Source organism: Epinephelus fuscoguttatus, linkage group LG6 (assembly GCF_011397635.1).
Source record: "Epinephelus fuscoguttatus linkage group LG6, E.fuscoguttatus.final_Chr_v1".
NCBI lineage: Eukaryota > Metazoa > Chordata > Actinopteri > Perciformes > Serranidae > Epinephelus > Epinephelus fuscoguttatus.
Window position 1 is genome coordinate 32,938,841 of NC_064757.1, and position 20,802 is coordinate 32,959,642.

Genomic DNA, 20,802 nt, shown 5'->3' on the forward strand with positions numbered 1-20,802 from the left:
AACATATTCACTGGTTAAATTTGAAATGTTCCATGCGTCACATAAGTTCAGATTTCATTTTGCTCTCAATGTAACATGGCATCATTGTAAAACAAAGACTGGTCAGCATTCAGTTTCTGCCCTTTCAGAGCAGTAAAAACTGCTCTTTTACTGGAACATTATTGAGATATTGTCCTTTTATTATAGGTTAGATCATCAGCTAAATGCTGATTCCTTCAAACATCATAGCTATGCCACAAGACGCAGGTTGTTAAATTAAATATTTTCAGGACAGTTCAGCCCAAAATCTAAAATACATATTTTTCCTTTTACCTGTAGTGCTTTTAATCAATCTAGATTGTTTTGGTGTGAGTTGCTGATTGTTGGAGATATCAGCCATAGAGTTGTCAGCCTCCTCTCAAATATAATCAGAATAGATGACACTGAAAAATTCAACAGGAATGTCTCTTTCCAGAAATCATGACCCTGGTTACTCAAGATAATCCACAGACCTTGTTGCGAGCAGTTTCATGTAGGAACTATTTTCTTTCTACAGAACTACACCAATCAACTGTATCACCATGCAGAAGGAAGCATGCATCTACTGCTAGCTCACATAGCACCACCGAGCTAGCAAATGTTACAGCTCAGCCAAGGGGGACACCATTATTGTTTAATTCTTGCCCTATCATGGGCATGGGCCTCTCACCCATGATTTGATGCACTACAGGTAAAGGGGAAAATCTGTATTTTTGATTTTGGGGTGAACTGAACTCTTAACATAAAATGTTTCAAACGGAAACATTCTCCAATTCCACAAGTACACATATAATTAATATTATAATTCTTATCATTATATCAACTGTAAAGGAGAGGTTTAGTGAGCAACGGTCGAACATTAGAGAACAAGAAAATTTAACATGAAAAAAAAATCCACTAAAACAAAAACTAACTAGATTTTTGTTGCAATCAAATTGTGGCGCAAACATAAATTGCAATATAACTGAGAAATGGTTAGCACTGGCCTTTAACATTGCCATCATATTATTTGAAGTTGAATAAATTTGCACGACCACTGGATAAAAAAAGACTCTCTCTTCTCAAACACTCACCTCCAGTTTAGTTTCGCTGATCTTCACTGGTTTTCCCTCTTCCACCAGTAAGACGTTGTGATGCAGCACGATGGGAGGCCTCTGATGACTCTCCAGGTAAACTTTCACACTGATCCTCGCTGCTAGTTGAAGACCTTTAGCTTTCACTGTTAAGTTGAAATAGTCTGCAAGATGTTTGCTGTCATTGTGCTGATAGGAGATCAGCCCATCCTTTAGGTCAGACTGTGAGAATGACTCCACCTTTGTGTCACTGCGATAGAGTCCTCCATACTTGGGAGCCTCGTCCAACTTGAAGATAACCTCCTGGTCATCTCTGATGTCCAAATTTGATGTGACACTAAAATTACTGGTGGAAAAGGTTACTGACTGGCCCTTCTGAACCAGCAGGCCAGTGTTGTTGCCAACCTTCAAGAAAGGGTCGTGTGCGCTGATGTCTAGAAGGCTTGATACGAAATGTTTTCCATCTGAGACGAAAAGCACAAACCTGCCATAGCTCACACCTTTGTGAATGAACAACACTCGCTTATCTTCCAAATCCTTTTGTCGAAACTGGAACAGACGATGAGTAGTGTCATTAACCAGCACTAGGTCTCCCATCGGGATTCCACGTCGAGTGTAAATCAACTGGCCGTCATCAAAGTCAGAGTCTGCATCATGGTAACGCAAATCCTCTATAGTGAGCAACTTCTGTCCATCCCTTACTACATTAAAAACTTTATCAATAACACGCACCGGCTTTTGGTCATTTAATAGCTGAAGAGAAATGTTGAACACTCCTTCTTTGGAGCCAATTTCATCATCTGCGATGGAAGATTTGAACCCTTGGCTAATGGAGGCTATAAAAGTGAACTCATCTTGAGTTGTTTCACTGTCATCATGGATGTACATTATCCGTTCCTCTAATATATCCTGGTTACTAAAGGTTAAGATGTTGTCGTAGCTAGCATTGGAATTTGACTGGCTAATACGGGCTAGCTTCCCATGTTTGGGGCTGCTTATCACTGTGTAGTACATATCCTTTGTACTCAAAGTCTCTGCAAACAGCTCATCCTTTGTGATAAGTTTACTTTCTCCTTCCTGAAGTGAGAGTCCATCATTTCTCATAAACACGCTGTTGACGTCAGCTCTGATAGAAAAGCGGAAGTCGTAGTATTGTGACTGAGCGTGTTTGGAAACGAGCTGGAATTTGAACCTGTCACTTGTATCTTCGTGAGGCCTGTCAACGAGCTCGTAATGTACTTTTAGATCTGTTACGTCTCTTTGGCTAAAGGTTGAGTTCTTCATCAAGACTGTGGCGTCGAGAAGCAGTTTCCCTTTTTTTGGTGTAGTGAGTACCCGAAAATAGAGGTCATCCTCTGCGAGGGCCACACCTTCAGCTGTGGCAAAAAGAGACTCAGAGTCCAGTGTCACTTTTCTAACTTTATCCATGTCTATCATGACATTCCTCACCAGGCGGTACTTCACCCACTTCACAGTGACAGGGAAAAGTATTTCAGTGGTTGCCCTTGCAGCCACAGTAACTTTGCTTTTAAAGTAATCGGTTGCGTTGGACGTTTGGATGTCTTGAAAAGTGCTTACATATCTCAGGCGCTCTTTTTCTAGAAGCCTTTGGGAAAATGAGTCAGTAGGCCTCCATTCACCACTTGAGTGAAGTCTCTGGAGTTCGCCATACTGAGGGGGTTCAATGATATCATACCGGATGTCTACAACTTGTTTTACAGCATTGGTTTGCACAGCCAGCTGCTTCGAACCAAGTATAGCTGTCTCTCCCTGAATAATCTCAAGCCCTGTGTTGTTGGCAATCTTATACTCCAGCGCTACAGCCATGACCCTTAGAACCACAGTGTTGCTGACCTTTTCCCCGTCGCTAACTCTAAGAACTATCCTTGAGTTTCGAACCCCTGTGTGAACATAATACACCCTCAGTTCTTCCAAGTCTGAATATGAGAATGAGGTGACTGCCTTGCCAGGGTTCTTCTCAACTTCCAAATATCCTGCATCAGCATTTAAGTTCCCAAGCACAGAGAAGACAAGGTCAGTGTAGTTGCTGTCAATGTCTGTGGCCTTCAGAATATCAGTGGTTAGGCGTTTCTTTGAGTTCTCCAAAAGGACAAAGAGGTTTCCTTCAGGGAGACTCAATTCAGGTGCATCGTTGGTGGGTGTCACAGTAATATTGTAGCGGTACAATTTGTTGTCCTTAAGATAATCAGGAACTTGTTTTCTACTGCTAGAATAAATTGAAAACATGAAGAAGTCATCTGGTTCCTCGGAGCCTCCATGGATATACATCACTCGTCCGTGCCAAAGGTCCAACATGCTGAAGGTGTTCTCCTCTTGGTCCTGATCCACGTCAAGTCTTATCTGACCACGAATTGGTTGCTCCTGAATTCGAAACACGATCTGAGACTGTCGAATGCCAAGCTTCTTGAAGTCCAAGAGTACCTTGATGTGTTTGGCCTCGAGAGATGCTCGGCCACCTTCCTGGACCACAAGGTTTCTTAGCTGCACAAATTTCAAGCCATACTTTCTGTCCAAGCCCCTTGCAAGTGTGGACATGTAAAGTGACGGTGTTGGTGTCACCAAGTGAAAAAGGGGTGCTGGAGCACTTGTTGGACTCGCAGTGGTTGATGGTTCTGGTTCTTTCTCTGGCTCACAACCAACTGAGATATCCTTGGTGACTACAGCATTGGAGAGACCCATCTTCACTCCATTTACTTCAGTGTTCTTTAAACATCCTTTAAAGGAACCCCCTCTGACACGCTTTCCTGACACAGAGACAAGCCCCACCTTTCTGACTTCTGATCTGGTGCCGTCATCGATACCTCCCACAAAAAGATAACCTTTTGGCTGAAGCCCCTTTGACCGAGTGCTAATACTGCTTTTCACCATCTCTCCATCAACAGTTAGCTCAAGACTTTTGGAACTGAATTGCAACTTGAGTGAATGCCATTTCCTGTCATTGATGAATGTTAGGGCACGAAGCTCAGATTTCATTCCACCTTTTCCAACAATGGCCACTGGCAAACCTTCCTGTATCTCCACAGCCACATAGTCCCCCTCTCTAGCTGAACTGTACAGGATAATTCCCTCTTTGGCTGAAGTGTGGACAACACACTCGAATATCGCTTCCTGCTGGGTGTTCCAGGTTGGAAGTGAAACGTAAGCCCTGGAGCTAAAGAAGCTAATGGGGTCCTCCTCTGTGGCAAAGAATTGGGGACTGCAGCCTAAAGAGACCTCATGGACATTCTTGAATCCAGTATATGGCCTCAGAGATGACAACATGTCATGTTCATTGAAGACCACCTCTTCCATGCAGCCTCGGAAGCCGATCAAGTCTCTGGGGAGGTAAAGTCTGTCCAGGCCTCCTGAGCCTCCAACATAGAGCCCATCCAAAATGTGGAGCTTGTGATGGGTGTCTGGCATCTTTATACTGGTGTGAGAGTTCTTGTCTACAGTCAGAGTGATGTTGTGCTGCACATGGCGGACCTCCACCGAGTGCCAGGCCAGGTCATTGAGCTGGGTGCCTCTCTCTGACTCTAGCACAAGCTCCCCCGATCCAAGGTCCAGTTTCAGCTAAGAGAAGAAACAAAACAACTGGATTATAACACATGCTATTTTAAGTATAAAGAGCAGATGCAAGTACTGATCTAAGCAGTGATTCAATCTGAATTCAGGTTTATCAGTTTAGAATAAATCTTTTATTGTGATGTCCCACATTCAGTATGACTGCTGTTATAATAAGCCATGGTAGCGATATGTACTTAGGAAAAGCAGTGTCGGTCAGCTCGTTACCACTTTGGTTCACACTGAAATACCCCAAGAACTAATTCCATGACTTTAGTGTAGTGGCTCCCAACTGGTGGGTCACGGTCCAAAAAAGGGATGCAGGACTATTCCGAATGTACCACAAGCACACTTTATTTTGAAGTACAGTGAATTTCCAGCACAGATCTTTTATTGAAGTGTAATTTCCTCCTCTAGAGTGAGTGACTAACGGACAGCTACTTGGCAGAGACAGCAAACTAGCCCGAAGACATGGCCAAACACAAACATGACACTGAATATATTTAACTGAGTGGACCTTGAACTAATAAATAACAAGGAATCTGGACCCTGTGGCTGGACCAGTTGGGAACCACTGCTTTAGTGTATTTCACTGGTTTTTAAATTTGTAACGTTACCAGTGACATGTTTCTGTCAGGTAAATGCATAGTAACTGTTGAATTGCATATTTTTAAGTGCTTTAGGGGCCTTCTGTACGTTATTTCGGGGTACAGTGAATTAGAATAGCAACATAATTCAATATTTTTTATATCTAAAAATAGCTATAAACCTATACTGTAGCTGTCTGGGGCTTAGGTGTATTGCTCAGGACCTCAGGAAGTGCAGTGTCGAGTATGAAGTTGTTTGTTTAAGCAGCAAAACCACAGGAATCAGCCTGTTCGGAACGGGCATGTTTTGAAATTCAGTTCAGATATCAGCGATGCTCACAGGGTAAATCTTGAAGACTTTTTTGACCCCTTGATTTTTCCACCAGAGCCATTGTGAGGTTCACGTTTGTAGACTGAGTAAAATGTCTTCACAACTATTGGATGAATTGCCATTAAACTTGGTAGACTTGTCTGTTCCCTCAGGATAAAATTGTAATTACTTTGGTAATCCTTTAACTTTTCATCTAGCACCATTATCAGGTCACGCAATTCTAAGATGACGAACACTCTGAATATTATACCCACTAAACATCTGCATGTCAGCATTGTCCCTGCAAACATGCTGGCATGTTGGCATTAGCAATAAGCTCAAAGCAGAGCACTGGATGCTTCTCTCATAGCTGTAGTCCCTTGTTTAAACATGCATGTACAGGTTGCAAGGTTCAAGTGAAAAAAATAATATTTCTATATCTTGACAAGTGCAAAAATTATAAGCAGATTCTTAAAATACTTTCATTGTCTCAGATGAAATAATTATTTCTCTAACCTGTGACGTTATGACTAATAAGAATTAAATGAATAAGTGTAGACACTGTGACACCTGGAAAGGGAAACACAGGATTCAGACTGCTTATATTCCATGATGTCAGCTGGTGTTATAACAGTGAGCTTTGTCTGTGATTTAAAGCAGGAAGAGAACTATTATCTCTTTGCCTTCAGCTATGTCCGCAGAGCATCATGTCACCATCTCAAACTAATGCTGCATTTAGATGACGTGCTTGTCAAGGCTTGCTGCTGAGTCCCTGCTATTCATGCAAGGGTTTCCAGGGAGCGACGCTCATGTCTGACTCACATGGAATGAGACCCTGAGCCTGAGGATAACTTGTGCGAGTGAACAAAAAAAAAAAAAATTTGGTGACCTGTGCCAGTTTAAGGAACATGGGCGAGCGGTTCACTCCTCGTGCTCACTGAAGTACGACAGTGCAACACAGTCGTCAGTGTGATTCATTCCCGGTAGCACAAGTCTGACACGAATAGAAGCTTAGCCACAAGGATTTCTCGAGTTTGATGCACAAAACCTATAATGCGTATCTCAGGACTTCTTGTGTGTCCTATGAATGTGTCTGCATAATAACAAGGCCTCCTTGTACGTCTGTCCATTCTGCATGCTGATGCAGCCTGGCAGAGCTGCTTACTGGATGCTTTAGAAGCAGTCTTGAAGGGGCAAATGTATTTTACCCCTAAATCCTCCCAGCAAGGCTTCTAAAAATAGTGCTCTCCACATGGAACACAAACCCATCTTAAATCTTTTCACTCTGCCCAAGGTAAATATATTTTGTCACTGAATCAGAGGGAAATTTTCAGAGATATGTATTGCATGTTATATATATTTAGAGCCAAATGAATACTGTGGAAATATTAGTCTTTTTCACTGCTGTCACACAGTTTAAGTTGAATATAATTTCATTTTAATCAAATTTAATTTATTGTATTGGATGCAGTGACAGTGAACCTGCAAAACAGTGTCGGGGTAACTTGTTTTTGTGAATCATTTGCACCTGTGGAGGCGAGCACTGTCATTAAAATGGCTAATTCCCCACATAAGAAAACACTCCGGATGGGGACTGTAATTGAACTTTTACCGATAAAAAAGACAAACAATTTGATAATCCGTGCCCTCGTGGTGAAGCCTGACTTTAATTAGCTCTGGAGGAGCTCACTGGTCCCATTAAAACCACAGACAATTTGCTAGTTGTACCTGGTTCATGCAAATCCCCCACTGCTACCCTCTCCCAAGGTGTTCCACAAGGTTCAGTTCTCGGCCCCCTCCTCTTCATCCTGTAGGTTCTCCCCCTTGGTCAAATAATCCACTCCACATCTTCACCAAAGCCATCACTTTACCCTCACCAACTGCATCACTGACATAAAATCCTGGCTTGAAACCAACTTCCTAAATCTTAACTGTGACAAATCTGAAGTCATCAACATCAGTCCCAAAGCCACCCATGACTTCTACCTCTCTGTCGGTGGCTCAACTGCGCTCATCTCCCACCATGTCCGTAACCTTGGTGCCATTTTTGATCAAACCCTCTCCTTTGACCAACACATCAAACACATCACCAAAACTGCCTTCTTTCATCTCAGAAACACCTTCGTCATCCCTCTCCTTTTCAACTGCAGAGACTCTTATTCACGCATTCATTACTTCCAGACTAGACTACTGCAACAGTCTCCTCTACAGATCTCCATCCAAAACACTTAAGAAACTACAGTTTATCCAGAACTCAGCTGCTCGTCTTCTAACACACTCCCGCACCTGTGACCACATCACCCCCATCCTTCGTAACCTCCACTGACTCACTGTCCCCCAGCGTATACACTTTAAACTTCTCATCATTACTGGCTCCCCCCTATCTGTCTGAGCTCCTCCACAGGCAAACTCCCTTCCACACTCTCAGGTCTACTGATATCAACCTCCTGCTCACCCCCCACCAGAACTAACCACCGCACCTGGGGGCACGGGGCCTTCTCCATTAGTGCTCCCACCCTCTGCAACTCAATCCATAAATACATCAGAGACTCCCCCTCACTCTCGACCTCTTTAAAACTGCCTACAATCTCTAAAAAACTGTGTTCTTCTTCTTCCTCTCTGCACTGTTTCCCTTTTTGTGGATGATTGCATCTTTTTGTTTTTGTTTTGTTGTTTTTGTTCTCTGTAAAAGTATCCAGAAAAGCGCTATATCAATCCAATGTATTATCATTATGACAATATCACAGAAGCTTGTCTGAAGTGGAACAGATCGGTACACTGGTGAAGTCAGTATCACTGGTGTATGCTGCTGCCAGGGTAGAAAGATGTGGCAAGTCAACTTCAACTGGCTGCGTCAGAAAAATGGATCAACATCAGGCCCCAGTCTGGGGTTTTCTGAGGTGCATTTACAAGTTGTTTTATTTGTTGTAAATCTTTACCATAATTCACCAAAAGAACAAAGCTGACATGCCTTGTTTCACGATCCAAATCTTCGTCAACTTGCCATTTTCAGCTTGTAAGTTGTTAGCTTAGAGCAGTGGTTCTCAATTGATGTCAGTCCCGGCATGCCATGGGATTTTGTGATAACCACACATTATTACAACAATATTCAACTGGGCCTGTACAAAAAGTTATAAATGAATTTTTAATTGACTGTATCAGTATGTCGTGCACACCCATTTCCTGATAAAGAGGCAAAGTCTAGATAAAAAATGTAATTTAATTTAATTTAAAAAAACCTTCACAGGGAACCTATTTGTGACTGTTCGAATGTGAGGATTAGAAGTGTGTGACACATTAAAAGTCCTGATTGGCAGCCAGTGTGAGAGATGATAACATTTAAAAGGAGAAAGCTGTGAGTGGGACAATGGATCACTTGTATGGAGCAAATTACAACAAAGCACCAGCGAAGACGACCTACTACCGAAAGAGAAGAGAAAAAACTGTCAGCTACCTGCCTTATTTTTTCTTATTTTTATTGTCTTATGTCATGATAAGAGTGATAACACAAGTTGTAGAAGCTATTGTACACAGATATAAAAACAAGCGGGCAACCACTGGCTTAGAGGTTTTTGTTGTTTCCTGCAACGAAGGGGATTTGATAATTGTTTCTTGTGGATAGCAGAAGTGGGGTGGTGACTCAGACTTAAAGCAGCTGTACAGAACTTTTTACCATTCATAAAACTGTCCCTAGTTCGTATCAGTAGGTGGTGGTATGCACCTGGAAGTTGTTTGCGATCCGCCAATAAATTGAGAGAAGAAGAAGAGCCGTGTTTACAGAGAGTGTTCTTCGAGTATGTGGTACACAACGGGCATTGCTGAACACATAACAGTTTTTTTTAAAGATATTTTTGGGGGGCATTTTTTTTACCTTTAATGGACAGGACAGTTAAGTGTGAAAGGGGGAGAGAGAGAGGGGATGACATGCAGCAAAGGGCCACAGACTGGACTCGAACCTGGGCCGCCGCGGCAACAGCCTTGTACATGGAGCACCTGCTCTACCACTAAGCCACCGACGCCCCTGAACACATAACAGTTTTATGAGATTTATCTATAAGGACTTGGTTGTACTTTGATCAGCAAAGGGCCACAGACTGGACTCGAACCTGGGCCGCCGCGGCAACAGCCTTGTACATGGAGCGCCTGCTCTACCACTAAGCCACCGACGCCCCTGAACACATAACAGTTTTATGAGATTTATCTATAAGGACTTGGTTGTACTTTCGATGTCATGGCGGATAACGAAGGAGCACCATCTAAAAGAACAAGAACAGAAGAACAGAAGAAGGCTAGAGCTCGAGCCCAAACGCGTGTAAACCTCAGTCAGGCATTCACCAAGTGGAGAGAGCTGAGAGATTTGAAAGGTTTTAAAACTGATCCCGTGTTGGCTCTTTTCCTAATAGACAGGTATTTAATTTTTGTGTTTATTTAGAGAATATACCGCAACTTGTTAGACATGGTTTCATTTCAATATGTGACGACATGGAAGTTATAAACAAGCTAAATGTAACGTTAGCTGATGTGAACCGATTTTGTCTAGTAACGTTACAACAAGCGCCACAAAATTATCTGTGACTGTGACCATGAACACAAATATACAGCAGGCAGTTGTCCTCAGTTTATAAGAAATTCAGAGCTACACCAGAACATTTATGATTTTCCTCTCGCGCTCCAAAACAAATGCATGCAGTAATTACCCGTTGCAGTCAAGATTTTACGAATGAAGGCGAAGGCTGCAGTTGGAATTTTACGACACCAGGCTGTGGGTGTCATACCGCTTCGACCAAAAGCCACGCTATACTCAACGAAAATGGAAAGTTTCGCACAGCTGCTTTAAGAAAACAAGACATATAAAGACGTAACTTTTTGTCACATTTTTTGACATTTCGTGGACCAATAATTTTAAAATAACAATTAATCAATATAAAAAACCCATTACTTGCAGCCCGATATTACATCATATTATAGAGTGATTATAGTACCAGAGGGCCAGTGCTTACAAGCGGTACTGATAGGCAGTATGTGGCACACGTGTATTCAGTGATCAAGTCACAAATCATCTGGCTGACATCTACAGTAGAATCAATCAAAGATCACTTGATTACTCAGATACAATAAACCCACAGATCTGCTGTTTACATTGTCTCCTAGTTCCCACTGTGACAACTGACTGGTATAGAGTCAACACTCCGCTCACACCACCCAGGCTTGTCTGCTTGTGTTACCGTGTTGAGCGACTGACACTGTCAGCTGCGATGGAGCCATAGCTTACGGTGGTCAGCGTGCATCACGCGTGCATGTGGCCAAGCACAAAGATATGTGTGTATGGTATATCTTTACATATATATATGCGTGCACGTGTGTGCTCATGTATGCTTGAACACATATGCTCATGCGCTGGGGCCATGGATGTACCCACCTGCAGGCGACCAGCATGGAGCTCTAGTAGGAAGTAGTCCGTCTGGCCGGCGGCGAGAAACAGCAGGCCGTTGGTGCTGGAGGTTCGGAAGCGAATGCGGAGCGTGTTATGGTCGGACGACTCTGTTGCCTTGAGCTGTACAAAGCCATCGCCATAGAAGGAAGCTGCGGAAAAGAGACACCAGAGAGAGATAGATTATCAGAAATATCAAACAGAGAACGAGAGGGAGAACGTATGTGTTTAAATATGGTGTTGATTGTCTTTTGCAGGCTGTTAAATTAATGCTGAACACTCAGAGTATGAAAGCAACAGCAAGTACAGTAGCAGCGAACACAGCAAACACAGAGCAAGTCAAGTCAAGCAGTGTGGTCTTAATATAGCCAACATGTGACATTTAGATATAAAAGTCAGGCTAATTATCATCCTGGTTGTTCTTTACAAGTGGAGCAGAGTCTGCGCACACGCACACGCGCGCGCACACACACACACACACACAAGCAAACACAGAGCTTTCTACCACACAAATTACACCTCACCTGATTTAAAGGAATGCCTGCAAGATTCTCTGCTGAGTTTACTTCCTGGTGGGCCTGCTGTGTTTGCACCTTAATGATTTACATTCAGGTACGACAAGAGTAAAATTACACAGCACTAAAGCTTTACATATAGACTAATAAGCACCTTTAGGATGAAACAAAACCTGTGCATTGCGACAGGGTTGCAGGTTTCTCTCTCTGCCTGTTTGTAGCTCTAACAGAGTCGTTCATGGACTCCCCAAAACTGTAGGAATTACATAACTGAATTTTAAAGGTATTTGACTTCAATGCCACAACAGCAGTGTACAAACTGAGGCAGAGGATGTAGAGGTGAGCTCGCAGGGAGTCAGACATGTATGGGCCTGCCCTGCCCTGACAGGAACCTTCAACCTGAACATGAAAGGCTCTGACGTCCCCACATTGTCCGTGGCCTCATGTTCCAGAAACAACGTGGCGGACAGAGCCAGCTGTTTCTTCTACCTCACCTCCCAGCCATCTCACATCACCCTGTAATCTGGCCTAACGCGCTCTGAAGCTTTCTCGTCCAAGCCTTCATGCCCGGGCACCACCAGTTCAGATTTTAATGAGCTCCTCGGCTCCCACGCATGTTCAGAGGTGAACAAAGATCTCAGCCACTGTGAAGAAACATGTCCGTTCCACGTTTGATTTATTTGTGGTTTGTGACCCAGGGCGAGAACGGAGCGCCACTAATGGGCCAGAGTGACTCACTGGGGAGGCTAGATACAGTTAATGTGAGTTAATGCATTGTTGTTACTTGTAAAACGGTTAATGCACTAATGGGTAGTTTGTTTGAGCAAATCCAATCTGTTTGGACTGCGCAGTATAAATTAAAACAATTAAACCAGTAAAGCCTGTAAATAAGCCCGTCACTGACATCAGTATACAGTCGGCAATCAACAGGAGCTGACTGCTGAGAGACAGGTGCATCAAAAACAGGGGTGGGAACCATCAGAGGATCCACACTATGAAATCTTTTCATTTTACTTAAGTCACGACACAATCTTATTGGAAACAACCAAAAGAAACATATCAATTACATTGTACGTACTTTCAAAGAATACATTTTGAAGACAAAATAAAAACGAAATGTTGTGTACCAAACAGCAGAAGAAAGAAAAGAAATGCTACAAGCCTTAAAATTGTTTTCACTTATCTCCCAGGCTTTCCACTAGTAAGTGGCAAACTTAAATGTTTCATACGTGAACAGCTAACTCAGTCTTTGTGCATCACATCATTTTTCTTCTTCTCGACTGAAATACCATCCAGTTTTAACACTGAATGCTAAAATGCTACATCTAAAGTGGGCACATAAACATCTTTGCTTCTTAGATAAACTGTGCAGGCCTACTGCGTAATTTTACATTCAAATGTTTTGTTTTCCTAAATGTATACACTTTAGGTTTGGTTCATGTGTCTGGAATACTTTTTTTCTATTCTAGTTTGTCTTAAATGAATGTTGACCTTTTTTAGGGTTGGGCAATATGTCAATATCATACCGACATTGTGATAGGAGACTAGATATCACCTTGGATAAGATAGTATCGCCAGTGTTGTCTCTTTCTTGTTTTAAAGGCTGCATTTCAGTGATGTCATTTTCTGAACTAACCAGAATTCTATTATTTGCCTTTACTCACGTAATCAATATATCTGCATTATTTATTAAAAATATCATTGTGTAAATATTTTGTAAGAGCACCAATGTCAACCCCACAATATCTTCGCAATATCGATATATAGGTATTTAGTCAAGAATATTGTGATATTTGATTTTCTCCATTTCATCAAGACCTAGGTGCAACTAACATTTACTTACATTATCAATTAAACGTCCAGAGTGTAAGATCTAGGGGGATTTAGTGGCATGTGGCAGTAAGGACTGCAGATTGCAACAAGCTAAAACTTCTCCAGGTTAGAACTTACTAATTTCTCTTCATTTAGGAGGTTTTACCAGGAGCTGAAGAGTTCTGCAGAGGTCTCTTCTTCTTTTAAAAAATCCACACAAAAAGTACCAGATGATTAAAACAAATAAAACACTCGTTAAAGCAGTTTAATGTTACTAATCAGTGTTTCTCCTGCCGTTTGGCACATTGCAGATGGGCTGTTGTCCCAGCACCTGCTTATGGTACCTTTTTCTCTGATAACTTTATTTCTGACCCACATGTTCACAAGTTTTGTTTTTTTTTGTTTTTTTTTTACCAGGAGCCAAATCTAAATCCAAAGGTCTAATCCTCTCCAAAACAAACCTGGTCATTTAAAGCAGTAACAGCACTGAATAAACCTGTATCACTTTAAAAAATATCTGTTTTTCTGACACTCGAGTGGCTGCGAACTATACAACACGAAAATGTGAATACACTTATCTAGAGCCAGTGTTTAGATTGTCTGTTCTGTATTGCAGAAACATGGTGGTGCAACATGGCAATCTGCTCCCTATGTAGATATAAACAGCTCATTCTAAGGTAATAAAAACACATCAATTCTTATTTTCAGGTGATTATACTCTAAAGAAAACATGCTTATTATATTATATTCCATTTCTGCAAATATATCCCCCTAAATCCTACACACTCGCTATTTTATTTGTCTTTAAAGTGCCATAAAACAGTGATAAAGTCCTTATTTTTCACAATAACAATCAACTAAATCCCCACATGAAATCTTCAAATGTCTTGTTTTCTCTGACCAAAAGTCCAAAACCTGAAGATATTCACCTTACTATCACAGAAGACAAAGAAACCCAGCAGGTTGTCACACATGAGAAGTAAATATTTTGCATGAGAAGTGACTTAAAATAATTACCTGATTGCCAGAATTATTCATTTTCTTTCAACTGACTGATCTTTGCAGTCCTTCAATCCAAAACCCTGTCATCCATTATTATGAATAAAAACCCATCGCTGTAAAACATTCATTCATTTGTCCAGCTGGGTTTCTTCCATATCAAGAAGCTAAACATGTTTTCCAGTGAGCTTCACATGGTTGTCTCCATCTCATATTCCTCACTGTAGCCAGCTTCGGTGCTTATTTGTGCACACCCACAAAGCAGAACTGCTTTGCACTAACTCACACAGAAATATGTCTAAGGCCCCGGCTTTATAGTCGAGTAAAGGGCAGACGCAAGCTAGATAAAGTTTTGAATACATTTAAATAATTATCCTCCAGGTGCTGATGCTGACCAAAGACTTTTCCCAAACCTCCACCTGCTGATATACACATCCAAGTATTTATATTTAAAGATATTAATCTGTAGGGAAAAACTGCTGCAGTTATTCCTGTTGTTTGTTAACTCAAATTAACATGATTAACTGACCAGTCAGGTGTAATGTGCCTTTAGCGACTGTTAATACAGCTGGAAATAAATGAATTGATTGGCCCCCAGGCACACAGCAGCCAGCATCACTTATCCTTACTCTGACCCTGAGACAGACTGACTGCATTTATTGTCCCCTCTCATTTATACGTCATGTTCATTCATCTCTGTGCACAAAAACAGGGAGGAAGCATTTCCGAAAAACTGGCCAAGAGGAACGCAATGACATTTTTCCCTTAAATTCACAGGGATGGACATGCAATTGTATCTCGGCGTTCTCACCGTGACGTTGAAGTCATATGATTGAACGTCATGTTTGGTTTAAACAAAAGGGTCTTTCCCTGCAGTTTGCTGGATTCTTAGAAAGCTGTAAAAAGATGGAAGGGAATCTGAGCTTTTTTTCTGACACGCTCACATGCTGCAACATGGACATTTTTGGGGGCGAGTATGTAAATGAAAGAGCACAGCTCCAGAAAACAATACCCACACATTAACATACCCATGTGCACCTGACTGTGCCTTAAGAAGCAGAAACAGGAGGTGTTCAGAGGTTGTTCTGTAATCTGCATGTCTGCAGGGGCACTTTTTGTGCATCAGGGACATTTTTTTTTTTGTTCTTTTTTTTTTTGTTTCGTGTGACTTCACAAACCGCTCTTTCAACAACAAAGCCAGTGACCTTTTAGCGAACACCCGCTTACAGTTAATTTGAGGGGTGAGGCCAGAGCTTGTCACTGCCTGTGTGCTCAGTTTATACAGCAAATCAGAGATGCAACTTGACTGAAGTGCCTCTTTCGGTTTTTGTTGACTGTCATGCCACTCTGTCGCTGATGCACTTGCCAAAGCCGGGGACATGGATGTTGTAGCAAAGGCTTGTTTCATAATGCTGAGGGGGATACGCGCAGTCTGAAACGCACTGAAGTACAACAAATGTCTATACTGTAGTTATTTTCATTGAAGGATATGGTGAGAGTGAGTCACGGTGAAATGATTCCTGATTATCCCCAGGGTCAGAGCCTGGATGAAGGCTGACTTTAGATGACACATGCATGGGATCAAATCAACCAGAGAGGCTAATGAATGCCCACATGGATGTAAATAATGTACATCTGAAGCTGTGACTCACTGAGAAACACATTTCCCCCCCTCAGATCTCTCAATGCAGCGAGCACTGTCCATTTCTTGGAATGCATCTGGGTGTGCTATTGTAACGGTCAGATTGCTCTCCCATGCATCAGTCACATTTGATGATAAAATAAGGCCTGCATGCAAAGTCATTTACCTGACACAAACCCTGATACAGCCTCATTATTTGGAGAAAACCATGCAGAATCATGCTGCTTAAAAACATAAATGACTTTGTGTTGTTGCTGTGCAGCCAAACACACCAGCCAGACCTCCCTCATAATTCATTCTGTTAACATTTTAAGAGCTGTGAATCACTGCAGCAGCTCAACAGCACGCACAGAAACATTAACAATCCTCTGTAAAGTGATACTACAGTCTGCTTTTGGAGACACGCTCATGATGTTACAGGAATAGTCCTGTAGCCTACTGTAGCCTACATGTGAAGGAAACACAGCCAGTAAATAAAAAGAAAAGTAGCCTTCTCAAGTTGCCTTCGGGGTGAAAGTATTTCCTCCAAACACCTGGAGGAAACTCGGAAAAGTTAACCAATATTGATATAATTACAGGATTAACATACTGGCACTGAACGCACCATCTGATGAGTTTACGTGTCGTTAGCTTCCATTGAATTAAAGTGTTAAAGTTGTTACCTCCCGACGCCAGCTCGAGCAGGAGCGACCACCAAAGCAGACCGCCGAGCCACAACTTCTTCTTCTGGGTGTTTTTCACAGCAGAGTCCATCTTTCCTCTCCCGGGGGAAACACGAATGTTACCGGACATGTACGGTTACATATTTACAGAGCTGTTTCACACTTCTTCGCGCCTCGGTACCGACAAACACAACAGTTGTGTGTGTATACGCGTGTGTGTGACTGTGCTGCAGACCCTGGACTGAACTCAACTGAGGCTCCGATGTAGGTCCTCGCGAAACTCCGCCTCGTGTGTGTGTGTGTGTGTGTGTGTGTGTGTGTGTGTGTGTGTGTGCTCCTGTATGGAAAAAAAGGCATGTTAATCCCACCTTTCAAAATAAAAGCAAGGAATAAAGGGGAAAATGCTGCAGACCAATTAAATAAAACCACAACATGGGTGTTTTAAGTTTTTAATTAACTTGATTTATATTAGCTGTTATTAAATGACATGTAAGCACCCACAAAATAAATCAAGGTACTGTTTAATCTATTATAAAAAGGACCCTTAGAGTTTCATCTAAGGAGGTTGCTCCACATTTGCCCCTCAGGTTAATTAAAGGATAAATAATAGAATTGGGGGGTAATTGGTTATCTCTGTCTTTTAATTTGAGCCAGTCCTACCTTAATGACTTATCTGCAGGGGTGTAAATAAAAACAGTGCGGGCAGTTGTTGCATGGGGCCCCTGGGGTGGGGGAGCCTGTAGAGAGAACAGGGGCACGTTCAACCTTAAAACAGTGTGCACCGTTTTGCTTTGAGGTACATTTCCTCTCGTTTGGTATGTGTGTGTGTGTGTGTCAGAGATGTTTTCAATCCACAGTGACGTGTACATAAACCAAATTCTGGTGTGTCTTCACCTACTGCACATACAATGGTTTTTATTTCACAGATGCTTTGGCAATGGAAATGTAACTTTTCCCACGCCAATAAAGCCTCTTTTGATTGAACTGAATTAAACCCGCTGTATTAAAAGGCAGTGTTCCTATGTAATGTTCTGTTTCTGTTTAAATAAATGTTTTGCCACATTTTGTCGGAGGTTGAACGCAGCCCAGGTCCTCCAACAATGGGTGTGTTCAAATCGCATACTTTTTCTTTTTAGTTTTAGTACATACTGCAGCTGTCCTTAAAAAGCACGTACTGTTGCATGCAGTGTGCACACAACTGGGACATACTGCGAGGCTCGTTCGAGATGATCACTTCGATCACTGGCGATCAGTGCACAATCCATGCCAGTTAGTTTTGTGTCCGACTTCATTCCGACTTGCTCTGATGTCATGCAAACTTGGACAGCGATCATCCTGCAGTTTTTAGAGCCAGGCGCTGCAGCTGCTCTCCACCGACTGCAAGACCAGGAGCATGATGGGAAACGCCTGGCTCTCACCTGATCTAACAGCTGATTGGTTTAGATGTTATCTCAGCAAGATGCCGTTTTAGATAAACTTTTCATTTTTGTTGAATCTCAGAGATTTTGATTTTATCTGATTTGAAGGTTTATTCTGTTCACATTAGTTTACTCACAGAGTTCGCCAGAGACGGAGATCAACCCGGAGAGCTCTGCTGTTGTTACTTTGCAAAGTATGTAGTTTAACCTTAAAGTTATAACTGCACAGACTGTAGATTCTAACATGTTATATTTGTGGCAGTGAATTCGCATCTGCAGTTCTCTGTCGTTATTTTCATAGTTATGTCCCATTGTTGTTTGTGATATTTATGATTATTTTGGGACTTCTGACACCTGTCAATCAGCTGTCAAGCAGCTGTCATCTATTTGCAGCTCAGTCGATGTGACATATCATCCGCCTGGCAGAGGATTGTGGGTAAGAATAGCCAGAAAAGCATGCTGATTGGCATACTGCAAAATCTGACCGGATGTAGTAAAACATCCTGGTATTTTTGGTATACTGAATCTTTTTCTGGCATACTATATAGTTTGGTAGTATGGATATTGGAACGCACAGATTGTGTCTGGCAGAGATTGAGCCCTGGTGAGTGATTCAGGTTGCCACCTCAGAAATAAGCCTGTATCCAAAGAAGATCTCACTTTAAATTAGAAACAGTGCCATTTCCTATCTTTCTTCCTAGAAAGGCAAAACCCATCTCTGTCAAAATGATATGCTTATTCTACATTAACTATGAAAACTATAAAACTATAAATATTAAAAAATATTCAATGAAATTAATAATTACTTCTTTGCCTTAACATTTTTGTCACATAAAGATATGCCATAGTGATTGCTGGGGAAAATGTATGGTATGATGATGCTGTCCAGTGTCAAGTCTCTATTTCATCATGTGATGAGACAATGTGATATACGGTGGCTAGTTGAGGTGCGAAATATGTCAAAACCCATAAACTGAGCGTATCTGCAAGCTGAGCAAGCAGTCATGCCTTTCAAATATAAAAGCGGCAATAAGATACAAATACACGTCCAATGGTGTGTGTGCTTCATAACTAGTGACCAGTTACTTCACGCCACTGATTATCTGCAGTGGTTTAAAGGCTTTTCAAGGGGCAACAAAAAAGTAATATTAATATTATTCTGCCTTTTGTTCGAAATATCTTTGAATAAGTTAAATGCCATCAAGAGTTCCCAGAACATCAGTGTGAGCTCCATGAGGAGCTGCTGACAGGTTGAAACTCCTCTGCAGCTCTGACACATCTCAGCTGAGATATGAGTCACTTCACAAGTTTGGAAAGTTGATAAAAAGCTTTTAGTCTTCTGCCAAAAGAAGGAACCAAACCTGTCACTCTGGGGAAATGTCTGTCCAATCGGCCCCTCTGAGGCTTGATGAATTCAGACTCTGATTAGCTCTGATACACACCAGATAGGCCTACCTATCGTTTCCGCCGAATTAGCTCTGGTTCTTGAACTGGGTCCATTCAGGACTCTTGGAACCTTGGTGCCATCTAGTGAACCAGCCCACTTTTCCACCACTTTTGTGCAGAATCGTTGTAATCAAGGATGTTTTATTAACAGAGGTTGTTGCCCAAGCACTACAGTGCAACAGTAAACAGTCGTAGCAAAATCACGGATCGCTCTAACTACCTGCAAACTTGTGATCTGCCATAAAAGATATTTGTTGCACGCTCTTTTTGTCTGGCGGTTTCTCACTTGACTTCTCCATTGTTAGCTTCAGCATCCTCTCTTTGCAACCTGTAGAATATGACACACCTCAGCGTCATCACATTTCACACTTCAGGGTCGAGGAAAACCTGATATTTTTTGGTTCCAGCTGTGAACCAACTTTTCAGGTTCAGAGTCATTTATTTTTGATCAAAATGTTCTGCATGATAGGCTTTTCACAGCAAGAGACACCTTTATGAAACAGCCCTCTGAAGGCTGACATGAGGAAATACAAAGAGTATGTGTGGGATTTGAACCCACAACCTTCCAGCTGAGCTGTCAGGACTCAGACTCTAAGCTGAGTCTCCCACAGAGAAGATTTAGACTTTGTCAGAGTGAATATGGTTTAGTGCAAACACGTTTGTGAACTTTGCTCTGCAGGTTGATGAAATTTCTGCAGCTTCAGTTGTTTGCCATAAATATATTGTTTTGATATTTTAAGAGGAGAGTATGGCAGTTTTTTCTAAATCAAAAGAGAGGGTTCAAATATATCAATAAAGTCGGGGAAGGTCTTGCTTTTTTTTTTTTTTTTCAAATAAAAGTTTCACGGCAGATTCTGCCCCCCCCCCCCTCCTTGAACCCAATAATTTTCATACAATCCCCAAAAGGTGGTGATAGAATCAAATTAATATGTAGCCTATATAAGGGCATCACAAACACATTGTAATCTCTTAAAGAAATACTATAAATATTGTAATTTCCAATTTAAATGCCCAGACCCTGCAGCAGAGTGTGGCCATAGAATAATCTTTCATTTATGTTGTAAAATTTAATTAAATGCTCATATTAATGTTGCATATATTTGAATATATGTCCATATTGTGCATGTCCACTTGCATAATATCTCCTGCTTCAAAAGACTGTATTTTTTGTTTTTGTTGCCTATTAGAATACTGATGCTATATGATTAATATATGGAAGGTGTGTGTGTGAGCGCAGTACACTGCTGCATGTGGTTATAAAAAAACACACTGTACTTTCATACATAAAGCATTTACAATGTAATGAAGATAAAGGCAAACAAAAA

The 20,802-nt window shown here is 41.6% G+C and overlaps 1 protein-coding gene across 1 annotated transcript in view; it reads right to left on the bottom strand.

Moving 5' to 3' along the window:
• cspg4ba (chondroitin sulfate proteoglycan 4ba) overlaps nucleotides 1–16,906 on the bottom strand; it is a 42,951-nt gene extending 26,045 nt beyond the window's left edge. Inside the window, exons 1-3 of the mRNA XM_049578901.1 lie at nucleotides 16,614–16,906; nucleotides 10,972–11,135; nucleotides 1,092–4,664 (exon numbers count right to left, since the gene is read on the bottom strand). Of these exons, the coding sequence (XP_049434858.1) occupies nucleotides 1,092–4,664; nucleotides 10,972–11,135; nucleotides 16,614–16,743 (3,867 nt within the window). The 5' untranslated portion in view covers nucleotides 16,744–16,906. The remainder of the gene's footprint in view (nucleotides 1–1,091; nucleotides 4,665–10,971; nucleotides 11,136–16,613) is intronic.
• Nucleotides 16,907–20,802: the final 3,896 nt, after the last annotated feature.